The sequence below is a fragment of the Bombina bombina genome, chromosome 3, assembly GCF_027579735.1.
Source record: "Bombina bombina isolate aBomBom1 chromosome 3, aBomBom1.pri, whole genome shotgun sequence".
Classification (NCBI taxonomy): Eukaryota; Metazoa; Chordata; class Amphibia; order Anura; family Bombinatoridae; genus Bombina; species Bombina bombina.
Window position 1 is genome coordinate 1,158,237,125 of NC_069501.1, and position 20,245 is coordinate 1,158,257,369.

The window sequence follows — 20,245 nt, forward strand, 5'->3', positions numbered from 1 at the left end:
AAGCGTCAGAGGGCTCAGCATTTGTTCTCACACCAGACCTACTGCGCTTCCCCTGCAACCCAGGCAGCTTAGATAAAACCTCTGTGAGGGTAGTATTCATAACTGCGGCCATATCTTGCAGGGTGAAAGAATTAGACGCACTAGAAGCTTGCTGCTTGCTAAGTGAATACAACTGCGCATCTGAGGCGCAAAAATAGGCCCCGCCCATCTCACTCGATGTCTTTACAGCCTCAAAGAACCGCACCAGAGCGGTTTAAACTAGCCATGTGGGTTCTGAGACTCAAAAAATAAGCCAAGTGTACCCTCAATAAAGTTGCCAAAAAACGTTATTGCCCAAGCACTCCCAGTTCACAAAACGTTTGCCCACAAACATTCAAAAACTCAGTGTCAACCATCTTTGAATTAGCCCCTTATGCAAGCTTAGTAATGCCCTTCTATAGCTCTTAGGATTACTGCTTACCCTTACCCTCATGGGGATACTGTCAGCCTTTCTGAAAAACACAGTCTCTCCAGAAAAAAATGACTGAACATACCTCACTGCTATATAGCATGAAAACATTCCTCACACTGAAGTTTCCTGCACCCCTCAGCCTCTGTGGGAACTGCTCTGGATCTTAGTGACAAATGCTAAGACATCATCCTTCAGGCAGAAGTCTTGATCCATCTGCTGCCTGAGAGTAAATAGTACACACCGGTACCATTTAAAACAAAAAACTCTTGCTTGAAGAAATTAAAAACTAATATTTTATCACCTCTTTCACTTTACCCTTCCTAGTACTTAGAGTAGGCAAAGAGAATGACTGGGGTGGAGCTAAGGGAGGAGCTATATAGACAGCTCTGCTGTGGTGCTCTTTGCCACTTCCTGTTAGGAGGATAATATCCCACAAGTAAAGGATGAATCCGTGGACTCGTCGTACCTTATAGAAGAAATTCGCTCCTCAGCTTCCAAATAAGGCTTGCTGAAAATGCGGCCTAATGCTCTGGAATGCGCTAACAATGGCACCAATAAATTTAAAGAGACAGTACCTAAATGTAACTGTAAATGTGTAAAACTACTGAAAAGTTCCTAAAACTTTATGTAGTGTTATCTGGTGTATGCACCTATGTCCCCAGGCTGTGTGAAATGTGTACATGTTCATGCTAATCGCCTGTGAAGGTGTATGGTACTTACCTGTCAGCACCTTCACCTACCATGCTCACCTTAGCTGCAGAGGTCTGTTTTCCAGTAGACGGGCCCATCTGAGGCAGTGCAAGCATGATGCCAAGGATTTGTGAAAGGAGCAGCACTCTGGAGACCAGGGGATGGTTGGGCATGTCCACATTTCACCAGGTAGCACAGGGAGAAGATATTTACAGCCGGGCTAAACTCTTTGTCTAATTCTCTGCCCTGTTTGTGGTACTCCAATTGATTAAAGAACCCCTTTCAGCACTTTAGGTTTCACCATCACTCCTTGCTCGAGGCAACAAAATGACTAAGGAATCATGGGAATATAGGAGAACTTAAAACTCCACTGTGAAGTGTTTTGCCTCCTCCTGGACTTTAATCCCGCATGTGAGGGCTCATGGACTCTCACCATCATATGCAAGAAATAGCTTTAATGTTCCCTAATGTCACTTTAAAGTTTTACTAAAATTAACCATCGGTTCGTATTAGCGCATATTAGGAATACATTAAATACCATACCTCTGGATTTTGTTGATTTTTTTTGGCTTCTCCTAAAGCGACTGCAACATGATGCTGATTATCCAACATGGCTTCCTGTAAAAAGTAAAGATATTCTGTAAGTTTACTAAAATATGTGATAATATTTCTATATTATAATACATTTTTATATAAATAAATTTATTACACTGGTAAACATTTATTTAATGCCACATCTCAGGGAAAGTTTTATTTTAATATATATTTATAATCTGAAAGAAAAATAACAGAGAAAGTTCTGCTGTTCACATTGGTGGGATTACTGAATACAGTAGGGCGGAGAAGATATAAAGGGCCCCATGTATCAAATTCTGTGTGGACAAGATCCTTAATTTGAGAACGCAGCTTTCTGGTGTATGGGTAGCAGACCTTGTACCCTTACACAGTCAAGCAAGTTTGTAATGCCGCCCCCTCCCCTTGTGCGACAAATAAAGGGCCTGTCAATCACCCTGAGTAAGCGCTTTCTGGCTGATTTTTCTCCCCCAACTCAGAGGTAGTAGAGATTGTAAGAAGCAGCGGTCTGATGATGTACGAGCATGCTCTGCAAGGGCTCCAAAGCAGTTTACACTTCTTAGTACATAGAGCGCAAAGAATACACGCATGAAGAGTGGTAGAATGGTTTACCCTCTCTGCAATTTAAGCCAGATAGATAGATAGATAGATAGATAGATAGATAGACAGTGTAGAAAATTGCACAAAAAATCCAAAATTAAGTCATACATCATTTGTAAAAATTATACAATTTACTCAATCAACGATTATTCAATTTCAAACATGAAACCACTAAGAAAAAAAAAAACCATATGCATGCTGACCTTCAACTTAAAGGGACATAAAATGCCTTTTAGTTGGCTAGACCAGCTACTATACTACAGTATGATTAGTTAGAGCATCAGACACACTCATTACAGCTATGCCCAACTCAACACAGTTAAAGGGACATAATACTCATATGCTAAATCACTTAAAACTGATGCAGTATAACTGTAAAAAGCTGATAGGAAAATATCACCTGAGAATCTCTATGTAAAAAAGGAAGATATTTTACCTCACAATCTCCTCAGCTCAGCAGAGTAAGTTCTGTGTAAAAAGAGTTATACTCAGCTGCAGGTAAAAAAATAAAGAAATTAAGAAATGAACAGCAGCAGTGCTGAGGTCATGAACTATTTTACTGTGATCTCATGAGATTTCACTTAAAGGGACACTGAACTCAAATTTTTTCTTTCATGATTCAGATAGAGCATGAACTTTTAAGCAACTTTCTAATTTACTCCTATTATCATTTTTTCGTCGTTCTCTTGCTATCTTTATTTTAAAAGCAGGAATGTAAATCTTAGCAGCCAACCCATTTTAGGTTCAGCACCATGGATAGTTTGCTTATTGGAGGCTTACATTTACCCACCAATAAGCAAGCATAACCCAGGTTCTCAACCAAAAATGGTCCGGCTCCTATGCATCACATTCCTGCTTTTTAAACTAAGATAGATAAAAGAACAAAGAAAAATTGATAATAGGAGTAAATTAGAAATATGCTTAAAATTGCATACTCTATCTAAATCATAAAATAAAAAATGTGGGTTTAGTGTCCCTTTAACTCTCATGAGATTTTGTAGTAAACTTCCTTAAACTGAATGGGGAAATATTAGTGTGCACGAAGCTCACTCCCTTGCCTGTCCCAGGACAGACATACTGATTTGCTGCTTAAAGTCCTTTGCAATGCGGTTTGAATACTTAGGACATTTTGAGATAAATATCTTTCTTTTTTACATAGAGATGTTTAGGTGATATTTTCTAGTCAGCTTTTTACAGCTATGCTGCATCACTTTCAAGTGTTTCAACATTTGGGTATCATGGCCCTTTAAGGGAGATAAAACATGACTTTAGTGTCCTTTTAATGCCACATTAAAAGGTGTGTAGTCTTCAGGTTTTAAAAAATTATATTGAAATATTTTATGCCCATCAATGAATGAAGTATATGAAAACCATGATAACCAGATTACAACTAAATGTGACTACATCAATAGGAAAGTACATTTAAAAGATAAACCAGGCAAATAAGGCAGTGGGTGCTGCTGGAGGGAGAACAAAGCCCCTAACACTACTCTGCCCATTCACTGCAACAGTTCCAGCCACCCCTGCCCACAACACGTCACTCCCAATCCCAGCCATGGCACGCCTGACCCACACCCAGTCATGCCCTCCAGCCAAGGTTCTGGTCAAAATCACTTGTCGTCCTCCTGGAAGGAAACCCCCCTAGAAAAAATTGTTGGGGACACCACTTAAGTCATCTTATGTTATCCACATCTGGGCTGGGTGTAATCCAGCCATTGTGCCTATCAGGATTCTCCACCAGACGTCTTGTTCCCTGTTTTATGTATAAATCTCACATTTAAATGCTAAGACCACATTAAGCATGTGCGTAAGTTTGAAAGGTAACTTGGAACCTGCTAAATTATAATGAATAATAAAGAGAAAAGTAATATTTTCATATCCAATAAAATATATAAAATCATGATAAATTCACTATTGTTTAAATGAATGTCTTTGCATAGGTGATAACTTATATTATTTTCCCAAAGACCACCTACCATCTGGGTCTTGTGAGCAAGATACCACAATTTGCAACCTTGAAATACACAAAACATAAACCCCATGGGGCCTATCTATCAAGCTCCAGATGGAGCTTAAGGGCCCGTCTAAAGACCGCTGCTCCATAACCCTGTTCGCCTGCTCTGAGCAGGCGGACACACATCGCCGAAAATCAACCCGATAGAGTTGATTGACACCTCCCTGCTGGCGGCCGATTGGCCACGAATCTGCAGGGGCGGCGTTTCACCAGCAGTTCACAAGAGCTGCTGGTGCAATGCTGAATACGGAGAGCGTATTGCTCTCCGCATCAGCGAGGTCTGGCGGACCTGATCCGCACTGTCGGATCAGGTCCGCCAGACCTTTGATAAATATCCCCCTAAATCTCATTAGAAAACAGGTGGTTTAAAATCAGATAATCATATATAATGTGTTTCTACAGCTTACAAAAGAAATACAAAAAGCAACTCTCATAATAACAGGTGTGGATATATATTTAATTATATAATGAAAAGAAAATACATGTGATTATATGACCTACATCAGAGTAAGTCATTTCAGATCTACTACGGGAATAGACAGATAAATTACTGTATATTGTATTACACTTAATTAAACATTAAAAAAGGATTTAAGCTTATGTTTCATGTTCCCTTACATTAGTAAAGATGGAAAATTATTTTTAAGTAATATGAATAAAAATTAAATACTGTAGTTGGACTACTAGAATTAAAAAAAGAAATCAAATTAACAACAGAAAAAGGTCAGGGGTCATTCTAAAATGTATACTCTATACTATTCATGATTATCTGACTACATTATCCCATCAGAGGCCAGTGCATTAAATACATATATCAATATGGGTATCAAGGTAAAAATTGTAAATCTGAGAATTAGTTATATAGATACATGATAAATAACTTAAAGCTGAATCAGTTTCATGCAAGATAAAAATCTGTTTTCATTATTAGAATCCTTAAAGGGATAGGAAAGTCAAAATTAAAGGGACACTGAACCCAATTTTTTTCTTTCGTGATTCAGATAGAGGATAAAATTTTAAGCAACTTTCTAATTTACTCCTATTATCAAATTTTCTTAATTCTCTTGGTACATTTATTTGAAATGCAAGAATGTAAGTTTAGATGCCGGCCCATTTTTGGTGAACAACCTGGGTTGTCCTTGCTGATTGGTGGATAAATTCATCCACCGATAAAAAAGTGCTGTCCAGAGTCTGAACCAAGAAAAAAGCTTAGATGCCTTATTTTTCAAATAAAGATAGCATAGGAATGAAGAAAATTGATAATAGGAGTAAATTAGAAAGTTGCTTAAAATTGCATGTTCTATCTGAATCACGAAAGAAAAAAATTGGGTTCAGTGTCCCTTTAAACGTGCCTTATTCAGATAGAGCATGTCATTTTAAGACACTTTTAAATTCACTTCTATGGTCAAATGTGCTTCGATCTCTTGGTATAACTTTTTGAAAAAAGAATATCCTACACTAGTGGGAGCTGGCTGCTGGTGCCTGCACACATTTATCTATCGTGACTGTCTAACTAGATGTGTTCATCTAGATGCCAATAGTGCAAAGCTGTTCCTTCAGCAAAGGATAACAAGAGAATGATGCACATTTGATTACAGAAGTAAATTTGTTTAAAATTTTATGTACTATCCATATCATGAAAGGAAAATTTGGGGTTTCCAGTCCCTCTAATCAGATTGCTTTTGTCATTATAATGGAGAATTACCATGTATTAATTTCCTTGTTTGTTTTCTTGGTATTGATAAATGCAATATTAAAGGGGCATTAAAGTTATGGTAAATCCAAGTGTTTAACAAATGCTAGGATTTACCATCACTAAAAATCAAGGGGAGTTTCATTCATCAACCATGTAAAAAAGGGTGCTAAACTTACCCTTTCTGGGCCGTGGCACGGCGCTAAATTCAGCGGCTCCGGCTAGCCATGTTACAACGATCTCCATCAATGAGATGATGTTTGCACCTCTGAACCAATAGTGGTGCGTGTCAACTGACAGGTTTCTGTATGAATGCAGCGCTATTGGTTCAAAGGTGCAAGCGGCACCTCATTGGTAGAGGATCGCTGTGCCGTGGGCGTCCAGAGCAGCTGAATTTAGCGCTGTGCAATGGCACAGAAAGAGTGAGTTAAGCACCCTTTTTTACTCAGTTAAAGAATTGAACTCCTCTTGATTTTTAGTGATTGTAAATCCTAGCATTTGCTAAAAGCTTGGATTTACCATCACTTTAAGGTTTGTTTGTTTTTGTTACCAATACATGTGTGGGAGTTGTTCTTATTAGCCAATGGGCAATCTGTCCCCAAAGAAAAGTTCTGCACAATCGTGCAATAACTTTCAGCTTCACGATCATTTTAAAAGCATTAACTGAACTTTTTCCATGCTTAACAAATATCTTAGTACTTCTCTTTCATACACAAGGTTGATTTCTTAAAATTTGATGTCCATTTAACCATGCTAAAATTGCTATATTGCGAACTTGAAACAAAATCTACAGTACAGATTATGATGATATTTCACACTTAATAGAACAGGACTAGAAACAAGTTTTATGTGTATTAAAGCTTTAAACTAGCTGTGCCCCCGTAGGATATTTTGTTTAGTAAATAGACTCAATTCTTTCATCTGAAGCAATGTTACCCATTTTTTTTATAATATTTTTTGGTTTACAGAGAGCATCAGAACATATCAGTAAAAACGTTTAATCATTGATAAAAAGGCAGAGAAAAAGAAACATGAAAAGAAGATTAGATAAGGCAAAAGCAAATGTTAAACTTAGAAAACGGAAAATTGCAAATAGTTTTTAATAAAGCACTAAACAGACAGAATGTTAAAGGGACACTGAACCCAAATGTTTTCTTTCATGATTCAGATAGAACATGCAATTTTAAAAAACTTTCTAATTTACTCATATTATCAATTTTTCTTTGTTCTTTTGGAATCTTTATTTGACAAAGCAGGAATGAAAGCTTACGAACAAGCCCATTTTTGGTTCAGGACCCGGGGTAGTGCTTGCTGACTGGTGGCTGCATTTAGCCCAAAAATGGGCTGGCTCGTAAGCTTACATTTCTGCTTTTTCAAATAAAGATACCAAGAGAATGAAGAAAAATTGATAATAGGGGGCCTATTTAACAAAGGTCTGTCGGACCTGATCCGACAGACCTCGCTGAATGTGGAGAGCAATACGCTCTCTGTATTCAGCATTGCACCAGCAGCTCTTGTGAGTTGCTGGTGCAACGCCGCCCCTGCAGATTTGCGGCCAATCGGCCGCCAGCAGGGGGGTGTCAATCAACCTGATTGTACTCGATCGGGTTGAATTGCGGCAATGTCTGTCCGCCTGCTCAGAGCATGTTATGGAGCAGCGGTCTTTAGCTTCTTCATAACTGGTGTTTCTGGTGAGCCTGCAGGCTTGTCAGAAACACGGGGCTTCAAGCTCTGTACGGAGCTTGATAGATTTGCCCCTAGGAGTGAATTAGAAAGATGCTTAAAATTGCATTCAATTGGATTCAGTATTACTTTAATAATGGATTAAAATTATTATTGTTGGCAATACTGTTTCTATATGTGCCTGTAAAATACAGAGGGAATTTTGATTGCTGTGTTGTTCTTACTTTGTTAAAACAGACACTTAAATGAATGCTGATGTAACTTGTGAAATGTAAAACTTCATGTAATGTATGCAAAGGAAAAGGACATCATAGTAACAATCTTCTCAACGTTTTAATGACCTAATATAGAACTCTCATAAAGCACAAATAATGTAAACTTTAGTTTTACTATTTACATGACTTATACACGGCCTGCCTATTGCCATGAAACACAAATTTTTCTTTTCTGATTCAAATGCAATTTTAAACAACTGTGGGCTAGATTAAAAGCGGCGCACTATCAAGATTTTTCGCTTCGACACCAACTGTGATCAAAACATAATTTATGCTTACCTGATAAATTTCTTTCTCTTGTGGTGTATCCAGTCCACGGATTCATCCATTACTTGTGGGATATTCTCCTTCCCAACAGGAAGCTGCAAGAGGACACCCACAGCACAGCTGTCTATATAGCTCCTCCCCTAACCCCCACCTCCAGTCATTCGACCGAAGACAAGTAAGAAAAAAGAGAAACTATAGGGTGCAGTGGTGACTGTAATTTTAAAAATAAAAACACCTGCCTTAAAGAGACAGGGCGGGCCGTGGACTGGATACACCACAAGAGAAAGAAATTTATCAGGTAAGCATGAATTTTGTTTTCTCTTGTAAGGTGTATCCAGTCCACGGGTTCATCCATTACTTGTGGGATACCAATACCAAAGCTTTAGGACACGGATGAAGGGAGGGACAAGGCAGGAACTTAAATGGAAGGCACCACTGCCTGTAACACCTTTCTCCCAAAAATAGCCTCTGAGGAAGCAAAAGTATCAAATTTGTAGAATTTAGAAAAAGTATGAAGCGAAGACAAAGTCGCCGCCTTACAAATCTGTTCAACAGAGGCCTCATGTTTAAAAGCCCATGTGGTACACATTCTAAGAGGGGGTTCCACAATGGCTTCCAAACATATTGAACAAGGAGTTTCCTCTATGTCAGACATATTTAACAGACTAGTAATGAGACAAGCAAGCTTGGAAAACACTTTAATCAATGTGAAACAGCAATTAAATAACATAATTTATGCTTACCTGATAAATTCCTTTCTTCTGTTGTGTGATCAGTCCACGGGTCATCATTACTTCTGGGATATTATCTGCTCCCCTACAGGAAGTGCAAGAGGATTCACCCAGCAGAGTTGCCATATAGCTCCTCCCCCCTACGTCACCTCCAGTCATTCGACCAAAGACCAACGAGAAAGGAGAAGCCAAGGGTGTAGTGGTGACTGAATTATAATTTAAAAAATATGTACCTGCCTTAAAAAACAGGGCGGGCCGTGGACTGATCACACAACAGAAGAAAGGAATTTATCAGGTAAGCATAAATTATGTTTTCTTCTGTTATGTGTGATCAGTCCACGGGTCATCATTACTTCTGGGATACCAATACCAAAGCAAAAGTACACGGATGACGGGAGGGATAGGCAGGCTCATTATACAGAAGGAACCACTGCCTGAAGAACCTTTCTCCCAAAAATAGCCTCCGAAGAAGCAAAAGTGTCAAATTTGTAAAATTTGGAAAAAGTATGAAGCGAAGACCAAGTTGCAGCCTTGCAAATCTGTTCAACAGAGGCCTCATTCTTAAAGGCCCAAGTGGAAGCCACAGCTCTAGTGGAATGAGCTGTAATTCTTTCAGGAGGCTGCTGTCCAGCAGTCTCATAGGCTAAACGTATTATGCTACGAAGCCAAAAAGAGAGAGAGGTAGCAGAAGCTTTTTGACCTCTCCTCTGTCCAGAATAAACGACAAACAGGGAAGAAGTTTGGCGAAAATCTTTAGTTGCCTGCAAGTAGAACTTGAGGGCACGAACTACATCCAGATTGTGTAGAAGACGTTCCTTCTTTGAAGAAGGATTTGGACACAAGGAGGGAACAACAATCTCTTGATTGATATTCCTGTTAGAGACAACCTTAGGTAAGAACCCAGGTTTAGTACGCAGAACTACCTTGTCTGAGTGAAAGATCAGATAAGGAGAATCACAATGTAGGGCTGATAACTCAGAGACTCTTCGAGCCGAGGAAATAGCCATTAAAAATAGAACTTTCCAAGATAACAATCTTATATCAATGGAATGAAGGGGTTCAAACGGAACACCCTGTAAAACGTTAAGAACTAAGTTTAAACTCCATGGCGGAGCAACAGTTTTAAACACAGGCTTGATCCTAGCTAAAGCCTGACAAAAGGCCTGGATGTCTGAATTTTCTGACAGACGCCTGTGTAACAGGATGGACAGAGCTGAGATCTGTCCCTTTAATGAGCTAGCCGATAAACCCTTTTCTAAACCTTCTTGTAGAAAAGACAATATCCTAGGAATCCTAACCTTACTCCAGGAGTAATCTTTGGATTCACACCAGTATAGGTATTTACGCCATATTTTATGGTAAATCTTTCTGGTAACAGGCTTCCTAGCCTGTATCAGGGTATCAATAACCGACTCAGAAAACCCACGTTTTGATAAAATCAAGCGTTCAATTTCCAAGCAGTCAGCTTCAGAGAAGTTAGACTTTGATGTTTGAATGGACCCTGAATCAGAAGGTCCTGTCTTAGAGGTAGAGACCACGGCGGACAGGATGACATGTCCACTAGATCTGCATACCAAGTCCTGCGCGGCCATGCAGGCGCTATTAGAATCACTGATGCTCTCTCCTGTTTGATTTTGGCAATCAATCGAGGAAGCAGCGGGAAGGGTGGAAACACATAAGCCATCCTGAAGTTCCAAGGTGCTGTCAAAGCATCTATCAGAACCGCTCCCGGATCCCTGGATCTGGATCCGTAGCGAGGAAGTTTGGCGTTCTGGCGAGACGCCATGAGATCTATCTCTGGTTTGCCCCAACGTCGAAGTATTTGGGCAAAGACCTCCGGATGAAGTTCCCACTCCCCCGGATGAAGAGTCTGGCGACTCAAGAAATCCGCCTCCCAGTTCTCCACTCCCGGGATGTGGATTGCTGACAGGTGGCAAGAGTGAGACTCTGCCCAGCGAATTATCTTTGATACTTCTATCATTGCTAGGGAGCTTCTTGTCCCTCCCTGATGGTTGATGTAAGCTACAGTCGTGATGTTGTCCGACTGAAACCTGATGAACCCCCGAGTCTTTAACTGGGGCCAAGCTAGAAGGGCATTGAGAACTGCTCTCAATTCCAGAATGTTTATTGGCAGGAGACTTTCCTCCTGACTCCATTGTCCCTGAGCCTTCAGAGAATTCCAGACAGCGCCCCAACCTAGAAGGCTGGCGTCTGTTGTTACAATTGTCCAGTCCGGCCTGCTGAAAGGCATCCCCCTGGACAGATGTGGCCGAGAAAGCCACCATAGAAGAGAGTTTCTGGTCTCTTGATCCAGATTCAGAGTGGGGGACAAATCTGAGTAATCCCCATTCCACTGACTCAGCATGCACAATTGCAGCGGTCTGAGATGTAGGCGTGCAAAGGGTACTATGTCCATTGCTGCTACCATTAAGCCGATCACCTCCATGCATTGAGCTACTGACGGGAGTTGAATGGAATGAAGGACACGGCATGCATTTAGAAGCTTTGTTAATCTGTCTTCTGTCAGATAAATCTTCATTTCTACAGAATCTATAAGAGTCCCCAAGAATGGAACCCTTGTGAGAGGCAAGAGAGAACTCTTCTTTTCGTTCACTTTCCATCCATGCGACCTTAGAAATGCCAGAACTAACTCTGTATGAGACTTGGCAGTTTGAAAGCTTGAAGCTTGTATCAGAATGTCGTCTAGGTACGGAGCTACCGAAATTCCTCGCGGTCTCAGAACCGCTAGAAGGGCACCCAGAACCTTTGTGAAAATTCTTGGAGCCGTAGCCAATCCGAATGGAAGGGCTACAAACTGGTAATGCCTGTCTAAGAAGGCAAACCTTAGATATCGGTAATGATCTTTGTGAATCGGTATGTGAAGGTAAGCATCCTTTAAATCCACTGTGGTCATGTACTGACCCTTTTGGATCAAGGGTAAGATTGTCCGAATAGTTTCCATTTTGAACGATGGAACTCTTAGGAATTTGTTTAGGATCTTTAAATCCAAGATTGGCCTGAAAGTTCCCTCTTTTTTGGGAACCACAAACAGGTTTGAGTAAAACCCTTGTCCTTGTTCCGACCGCGGAACCGGATGGATCACTCCCATTAATAATAGATCTTGTACACAGCGTAGAAACGCGTCTTTCTTTATTTGGTTTGTTGACAACCTTGACAGATGAAATCTCCCTCGTGGGGGAGATAATTTGAAGTCTAGAAGGTATCCCTGAGATATGATCTCTAGCGCCCAGGGATCCTGGACATCTCTTGCCCAAGCCTGGGCGAAGAGAGAGAGTCTGCCCCCCACTAGATCCGGTCCCGGATCGGGGGCCCTCGGTTCATGCTGTCTTAGGGGCAGCAGCAGGTTTTCTGGCCTGCTTGCCCTTATTCCAGGACTGGTTAGGTTTCCAGCCTTGTCTGTAACGAGCAACAGCTCCTTCCTGTTTTGGTGCAGTGGAAGTTGATGCTGCACCTGCTTTGAAATTCCGAAAGGGACGAAAATTAGACTGTCTAGCCTTAGCTTTGGCTTTGTCTTGAGGTAGAGCGTGGCCCTTACCTCCTGTAATGTCAGCGATAATTTCTTTCAAACCGGGCCCAAATAAAGTTTGTCCCTTGAAAGGTATATTAAGTAATTTGGACTTAGAAGTTACATCAGCCGACCAGGATTTTAGCCACAGCGCCCTACGTGCCTGAATGGCGAATCCTGAATTCTTAGCCGTAAGTTTGGTTAAATGTACTACGGCCTCCGAAATGAATGAATTAGCTAGTTTAAGGACTCTAAGCCTGTCCGTAATGTCGTCCAGCGTAGCGGAACTAAGGTTCTCTTCCAGAGACTCAATCCAAAATGCTGCCGCAGCCGTAATCGGCGCGATGCATGCAAGGGGTTGCAATATAAAACCTTGTTGAACAAACATTTTCTTAAGGTAACCCTCTAATTTTTTATCCATAGGATCTGAAAAAGCACAGCTATCCTCCACCGGGATAGTGGTGCGCTTAGCTAAAGTAGAAACTGCTCCCTCCACCTTAGGGACCGTTTGCCATAAGTCCCGTGTGGTGGCGTCTATTGGAAACATCTTTCTAAATATTGGAGGGGGTGAGAACGGCACACCGGGTCTATCCCACTCCTTAGTAACAATTTCAGTTAATCTCTTAGGTATAGGAAAAACGTCAGTACTCGCCGGTACCGCAAAGTATTTATCCAACCTACACATTTTCTCTGGTATTGCAACAGTGTTACAATCGTTAAGAGCTGCTAAGACCTCCCCTAGTAATACACGGAGGTTTTCCAATTTAAATTTAAAATTTGAAATATCTGAATCCAATCTGCTTGGATCAGAACCGTCACCTACAGAATGAAGCTCTCCGTCCTCATGCTCTGCAAGCTGTGACGCAGTATCAGACATGGCCCTAGAATTATCAGCGCACTCTGTTCTCACCCCAGAGTGATCACGCTTGCCTCTTAGTTCTGGTAACTTAGCCAAAACTTCAGTCATAACAGTAGCCATATCTTGTAATGTTATCTGTAATGGCTGCCCAGATGTACTAGGCGCCATAATATCACGCACCTCCCGGGCGGGAGACGCAGGTACTGACACGTGAGGCGAGTTAGACGGCATAACTCTCCCCTCGCTGTTTGGTGAAATTTGTTCAATTTGTACAGATTGGCTTTTATTTAAAGTAGCATCAATACAGTTAGTACATAAATTTCTATTGGGCTCCACCCTGGCATTGGAACAAATGACACAGGTATCTTCCTCTGAATCAGACATGTTTAACACACTAGCAATAAACATGCAACTTGGTTACAATCTTATTTAACAAAAACGAACTGTGCCTCAAAGAAGCACTAAACGATTAAATGACAGTTGAAATAATGAACTGAAAAACAGTTAGCATCACTCTTTAAAAACAACACAACTTGTTAGCAAAGGTTTGTTCCCATTAGTAAAGCAACACTAATTAAATTTTAAACATAAAAATCACAGAGCAACGTTTTAAAACACAGTCACTACATAAATCTCACAGCTCTGCTGAGAGAATCTACCTCCCTTCAAAGAAGTTTGAAGACCCCTGAGTTCTGTTAGAGATGAACCGGATCATGCAGAAAATACAAGTGTAACTGACTGGAAATTTTTTGATGCGTAGCAAAGAGCGCCAAAAACGGCCCCTCCCCCTCACACACAGCAGTGAGAGAGAAACGAAACTGTCATAAGCAAAACAAGCAAACTGCCAAGTGGAAAAATAATGCCCAAATATTTATTCACTCAGTACCTCAGAAATGCAAACGATTCTACATTCCAGCAAAAACGTTTAACATGAATTAAATACCTATTAAAAGGTTTAATGTACTTTTACAGAGTAATTCCGGTGAAATACCATCCCCAGAATACTGAAGTGTAGAGTATACATACATGTCATTATAACGGTATAGCAGGATTTTCTCATCAATTCCATTCAGAAAATAAAAACTGCTACATACCTCAATGCAGATTCAACTGCCCGCTGTCCCCTGATCTGAAGCTTTTACCTCCCTCAGATGGCCGAGAAACAGCAATATGATCTTAACTACTCCGGTTAAAATCATAAGAAAAACTCTGGTAGATTCTTCTTCAAACTCTGCCAGAGAAGTAATAACACGCTCCGGTGCTATTGTAAACTTTTGATTGAAGTTATAAAAACTAAGTATAATCACCATAGTCCTCTCACACCTCCTATCTAGTCTTTGGGTGCAAGAGAATGACTGGAGGTGACGTAGGGGGGAGGAGCTATATGGCAACTCTGCTGGGTGAATCCTCTTGCACTTCCTGTAGGGGAGCAGATAATATCCCAGAAGTAATGATGACCCGTGGACTGATCACACATAACAGAAGAAAAAAACGTTACTGTGCCTTTAAGAGAAAAAAACTAGCACTTAAACTGCAAAACAGTGTAAAAATATAGTGAAGTCTTTGAAATTTTTACAGTGTGAGTAAGGGACTAAAGCAACATTGCACCCACTTGCAAATGGTTGATTAACCCTTTAGGCCCCAAACCGGATTCAAAAAACGTTAACCACAGTTAAATACAGTTAAACACCTTGCCACAGCTCTGCTGAGGCTCCTACCTGCCCTTAATTACGATTTAGGGAAGAAATAAACCCTCTATAGTGGTCCTCAGATGCCAGAGGACTCCTCTAGGGAAGTTGGATGTCTCAGTCTGAAGCAAACTGCGCATCTAGAGCACGAAAATAGGCCCCTCCCACCATGTACTGGATGCCAGAGAGGCCTTAAGTAAATACTCCTAGGAGTATCTGACTAGCCATGTGGAAACTAGGCCCCAAATAAAGATTTATCTCCCTCAGAGAAAAAACGTTCTATCTATGAAACCTGTAACCGTTTTGTCACTAAGTAATATGAGTATTAACATGAGTATTACCCTGTTTTGTAAGCATGATCCCAGTCGCTCTTAAATCACTGCATCAGGCTTACCTCAATTACACAAGGCTGTGTCAGCATTTTCTAGAACTGATCTCTCTCTAGAAATAAAAATACTGAACATACCTCAAAGCAGGTAATCTGCAGACCGTTCCCCCAACTGAAGTTTTCCCATACTCTTCAGTTATGTGTGAGAACAGCAATGGACCTTAGTTACAAACCGCTAAGATCATCAACCTCCAGGCAGAATTCTTCTTCTAATTTCTGCCTGAGAGAAAAACAGTACAACGCCGGTACCGTTTAAAAATAACAAACTTTTGATTGAAGGTAAAACTACACTGTCACCACATATCTCTTGATACTTCCTATCTTGTCGAGAGCTGCAAGAGAATGACTGGAGGTGGGGGTTAGGGGAGGAGCTATATAGACAGCTCTGCTGTGGGTGTCCTCTTGCAGCTTCCTGTTGGGAAGGAGAATATCCCACAAGTAATGGATGAACCCGTGGACTGGATACACCTTACAAGGTTAACTGCGTTAACTGCTTCTCCCCATAGACTTAAAAAAAAACCCTGATACTTATCGCTTGTTTGCTAAGCCGACAGCGCGTTAGACCAATAGTGCTAAACATTTTACATTCCAATGTTCTTCACATAGAAGAATTTTTTTTCCTTATTTTTAAATATATATTTCCACAGGGCATATAAATAGACCAATCCGGTCGCCAACTGTGAGTAAAAATCCTTGCGGGCAAGTTACATTTTTAAATTAGCAGCCCGAATGGCGATCTCTTTATAGCAGCTATGCACTATTTTTTGGCAGCTTAATAAGAACTTGTGGTTAGGGTTTTATTGCAGACTCACTCTTTTTTGGCAGCTCCTTAATACTGGCTTGTAGTTCGGTGATGTCATGGCAGGCGTACTATATTTTTGGGAGCATATGCACTATTTTTTGGGGAGTATATACCAAGCTTGTGTTCAGGATGTTACTGAGGTCACGGCAGACACATATTTTGTTCACGGTAGACTCTTTATTCTTTGTATTGCAGCTAATGCCCTATTTTTTTAAGGAGCACAAAACCAGCGGAATTAAGGAAAGAAACTGCTGCTCAGGTTTGCAATGGTGTATATTTTCTTGACATACCGACAATGCTTCTGGATGTTAGCTTAGCGATGTCACAGCAGACACACACTTGGTTTGTGTGCGGTTTGTGGGTTAACGCAGCATAACGCATGCTAAAAGTACGTTGTTTTAAAACTTGTAATGGCAGCGCAATGGAAATTGTGAAAAAGCCACAAGTGCAGTGTGTTTGCAACAGATTTGCTGCGCGACTTGTAATCTGGGCAATTTTGTTCAAGCGCACCTGTTTACCTTCACAATGTAATATTACTTATCACAACCCGTGCTAACTTTAGCAATCAAGCCCTATGTAATTTACTTATATAATCAAATTTTCTCTTTATTTGGTATCCTTGAAAATCTGAGATTTAGGGGCCTATTTATCAAAGCGTCAACTAAAAATACGCTGGAATTTGCGTCGTAATTGTCGCAAGATTGATCCGCCGTAGTTATCAAAGCGTCAAGATCGGCAAATGTTGACATTTGTGATGAAAAATACGATGCCGCGATCTCAATCTGACACAGATCGATGCGAGTTGAAAACCGCGGTATTTGAGCGAAATCATGTTCATTCGCTCTCCTAATCGACACTATTTGAAGCTCTCACAAAGTTATCAAAAATTCTACAGTTACGCTCTCAGTCTTTTCCAACTCAGCGTACCTAGTTTTCAATCCGCCACCCTTGAGGTCGCGGATGCCATAGAACTCAATGGGAGTCGGAAAACACAGAAAGCTTATGTTCGATGCTGCAAGAGAATGAAGTATATTACATAATAAAAGTAAATTAGAAACTTTATAAAAATTGTATACCCTTTATAAACCAAAAAATATTATTGCTCCACATTTGGTGCACTAGTAGATATAGGGATAAAAATGAAAAATACATTACTACTTATGGATTATGTTACAACTTTGTCTCTCATTACAAAGCAAGGGGACAATATTATTTCTACATCTTTGGTGCAAAGTTTTGCCCCAAGCTTTTTGCACTAATAGATATAGAGATAAACATGAAATAAATACACACCATAATATACAGTAGCTAACTTCCTTTTAATTAGTTGGGAAAATCTATGTGCACCATGTTTAAGCCATGTAATACAGGTCCCATTCTCCACTTTGCACCATATTTGACTCAACACTTTTCGCACCAAACTCCAAAATAACCCAGAAGAATATGTAGGTGTATACTCAAGCGCCAACTGACACCTATAGGCCCGGCAGTGGTGAAACCTAGCTTTCACCAAAGATAAAATTGCAGTAAAAGAATAGAGTGACCAGGCGCCAACTTACGGAGGCTAGGTGTGAAGGATAACAGCAGGAATTTATTATACAAAAATTAAAAGCAAATTAGACGGTTAAAATTCCTATCTCATGGATCCATGAATCTTACAATAAAAATATTACAATACAATAAATGAATATAATAAGATATATGTAGGTCTAAATAGACATATGTGTATGGCTTGATAAAAAACTGATGCCGCTGAGGATGATACAACAAAAATTCAAAAATACAAGAAATAAGTGGAGAAAGTCGTATTGCTTTAGAAAGTTAGATAGTTGTCTCTCTAAAGTGGGGGACAGGAATAGTCTCGTATTAAGGTACTGGGCTGGGTAATAGAATAGCTCTATCAATTTGGACAACCCATGAGGAGATCTAATGTACTTAGATTCCGAGGGCTCTATTGGCTTTAAATTCCCTTATATTTAGGGTCCCAGGACTCTATTAGCTCCCAGATTTTTCAGAATGGGTTCTTTAACAGAACTAATATAAAAAATAGCCATCTAAATGAGATTAGGGATTAGGAATAGTCCTATTCCCTAGTGTACTCTTTATGAGACAACCTCCATGTTTGATAGTTAGGTTCAGAACAAATATATAAAAGATGTAGAAAATGTATATTATGAAGGTCGATAAAAGATGGAAAGGAGGGGAGAGGAATCTTGATATATCACTTATTCATATATAGGTCGTCTGGGGTTGTGTTTTCCTAGATCCTAATGGTTTAATTTCTACCATAAACATTCAGTTAGAATGGTACATAGCGAAAAGTCTTGAAATTAAGAGATATTTATCTCGATATTCGATAATAGATCATAACAATTGAGAGTCAGGACATAAGGAGAGGGTAATATATAGGTGTCACAAATTTTCCCGGATTTCCACAGCCATATAATTTCTTCTTCATCTGTGTTAAACGTTATATAGCTTGTTCGTCTATCTTTAGGGGTATCAAAAGATGTTAAATAAATGTGAGAGGTCTTCCTTATTGTTTAGTCCCTTTGGATAAAGGCAATCGAGATTATAAATCCACTTGGATTCTGCAATACGCAATTTGTTATTATAATTGCCCCCTCTCCAACATTTCGTGACTTTTTGTATCCCCATAAAGGATAAGGCTTTTGTATTTCCTTGATGTTTGGTCGAGAAGTGACGATATAAGGCTGTGTCCATGTTAAGTTTCTCAATAAGCAGTAGATGTTCACGGATTCTATCCTTCAGGGTCCTTGACGTCTGGCCCACATATTGAAGCCCACAAGAGCATTGTAGCATGTAGATGACCCCGCTATCTTGACATCGGATTAAATCATGAACTCTGTGTTTCTCTTTTGTATGATAGCAGCTAAAAGTTGCAGATTTGGTACCATGCTTACATGCCTTGCATGATGGACAAGGGAAGAAGCCTTTGATCTCATTCCCATACACGTCTTTAACACCTGGTTTTTTCTTCCTTTGTAAACTGGGACCAAAAAATTGGTGAAAACTTTGGTAAATTAAATCACAACAAAAAAAATCTTCAAACATGTGTCAGAAATATGTCAGCAAAGTGTCCCAAAAATAGCAGTCCAAACAAATGAGCGCAATCCAAAACAATGAAAAATTGAGTGTTCCACAAAGTCTTTTAAAAAACGTGGTTCAAAAAAGATACAGTAAAATTAGATGATGCAAAAAACAAAAAACATAACAATAGTGCTGGTGAAAAAAAGAAATCCAAATAGTTATGAAAAACTTTTCCTCCTGTTTTCTTCCGATGTGAGATGGTCAATTTCACAGGACAGAAGAGGAACCCATATTGAAAACAAACTGTGTGTGCAATATACAAAAAAATAATCCTGTGAAAAGAAAGAAATGCAAACAATGTGTAGCAGGTTTATAAATAATTGCTCCAATAGAATTAGGCTTACCAGTCTACGCGTTTCGGCCCCTCTAGGCCTTTATCAAGACTGGTTATTGTACTTACTAGTGGCCTTTTATAGCTGTCTGTTTTGTTTGACCGGATGTGCAATATTGCAGTACTTCCGGTTTTGGTGCAAAATATTTCTCTAAATATCCCTTTTATTCGAGTCCCTCATTTATTGGAACTTTCATGTAGTGTTAATGTGTGGCATAAAAATTAGACCTAAAAATTAAAAATGTTGAACTTCAACTTGAGAGTGTAATCTCCGTATATTGGTGACGTCACTTCCGGTGGGTAAAGGCTGCCGTTAATTGCAGCTAGCTCAAATTTTTCTTTGTTATTTTACATAATCTATATAGCCGGTTGTTGCGGTTTGCTAAATTTTCTATATTTTCTATTTTCGAGTTGGTGAATTCAACGATTCGAATTTTTAGTTATGCCGGTAACCCGGCTCTCCTATTGGATGTGACGTCACCTGTTGGCCGCGAGGTGATAGGATATATGTAGAGGGGTGTGTTGACAGTCTTAGTGTCACTTATGTTTTTTTAATAATAAAC

At 39.9% G+C, this 20,245-nt stretch overlaps 1 protein-coding gene across 2 annotated transcripts in view; it reads right to left on the reverse strand.

Moving 5' to 3' along the window:
• AASDHPPT (aminoadipate-semialdehyde dehydrogenase-phosphopantetheinyl transferase) overlaps positions 1-20,245 on the reverse strand; it is a 402,028-nt gene that overhangs the window by 54,865 nt on the left and 326,918 nt on the right. For both annotated transcript variants that reach the window (XM_053708568.1, XM_053708567.1), the window contains exon 5: positions 1,685-1,759. In XM_053708568.1, coding sequence (XP_053564543.1) covers positions 1,685-1,759 — 75 coding nt within the window. The remainder of the gene's footprint in view (positions 1-1,684; positions 1,760-20,245) is intronic.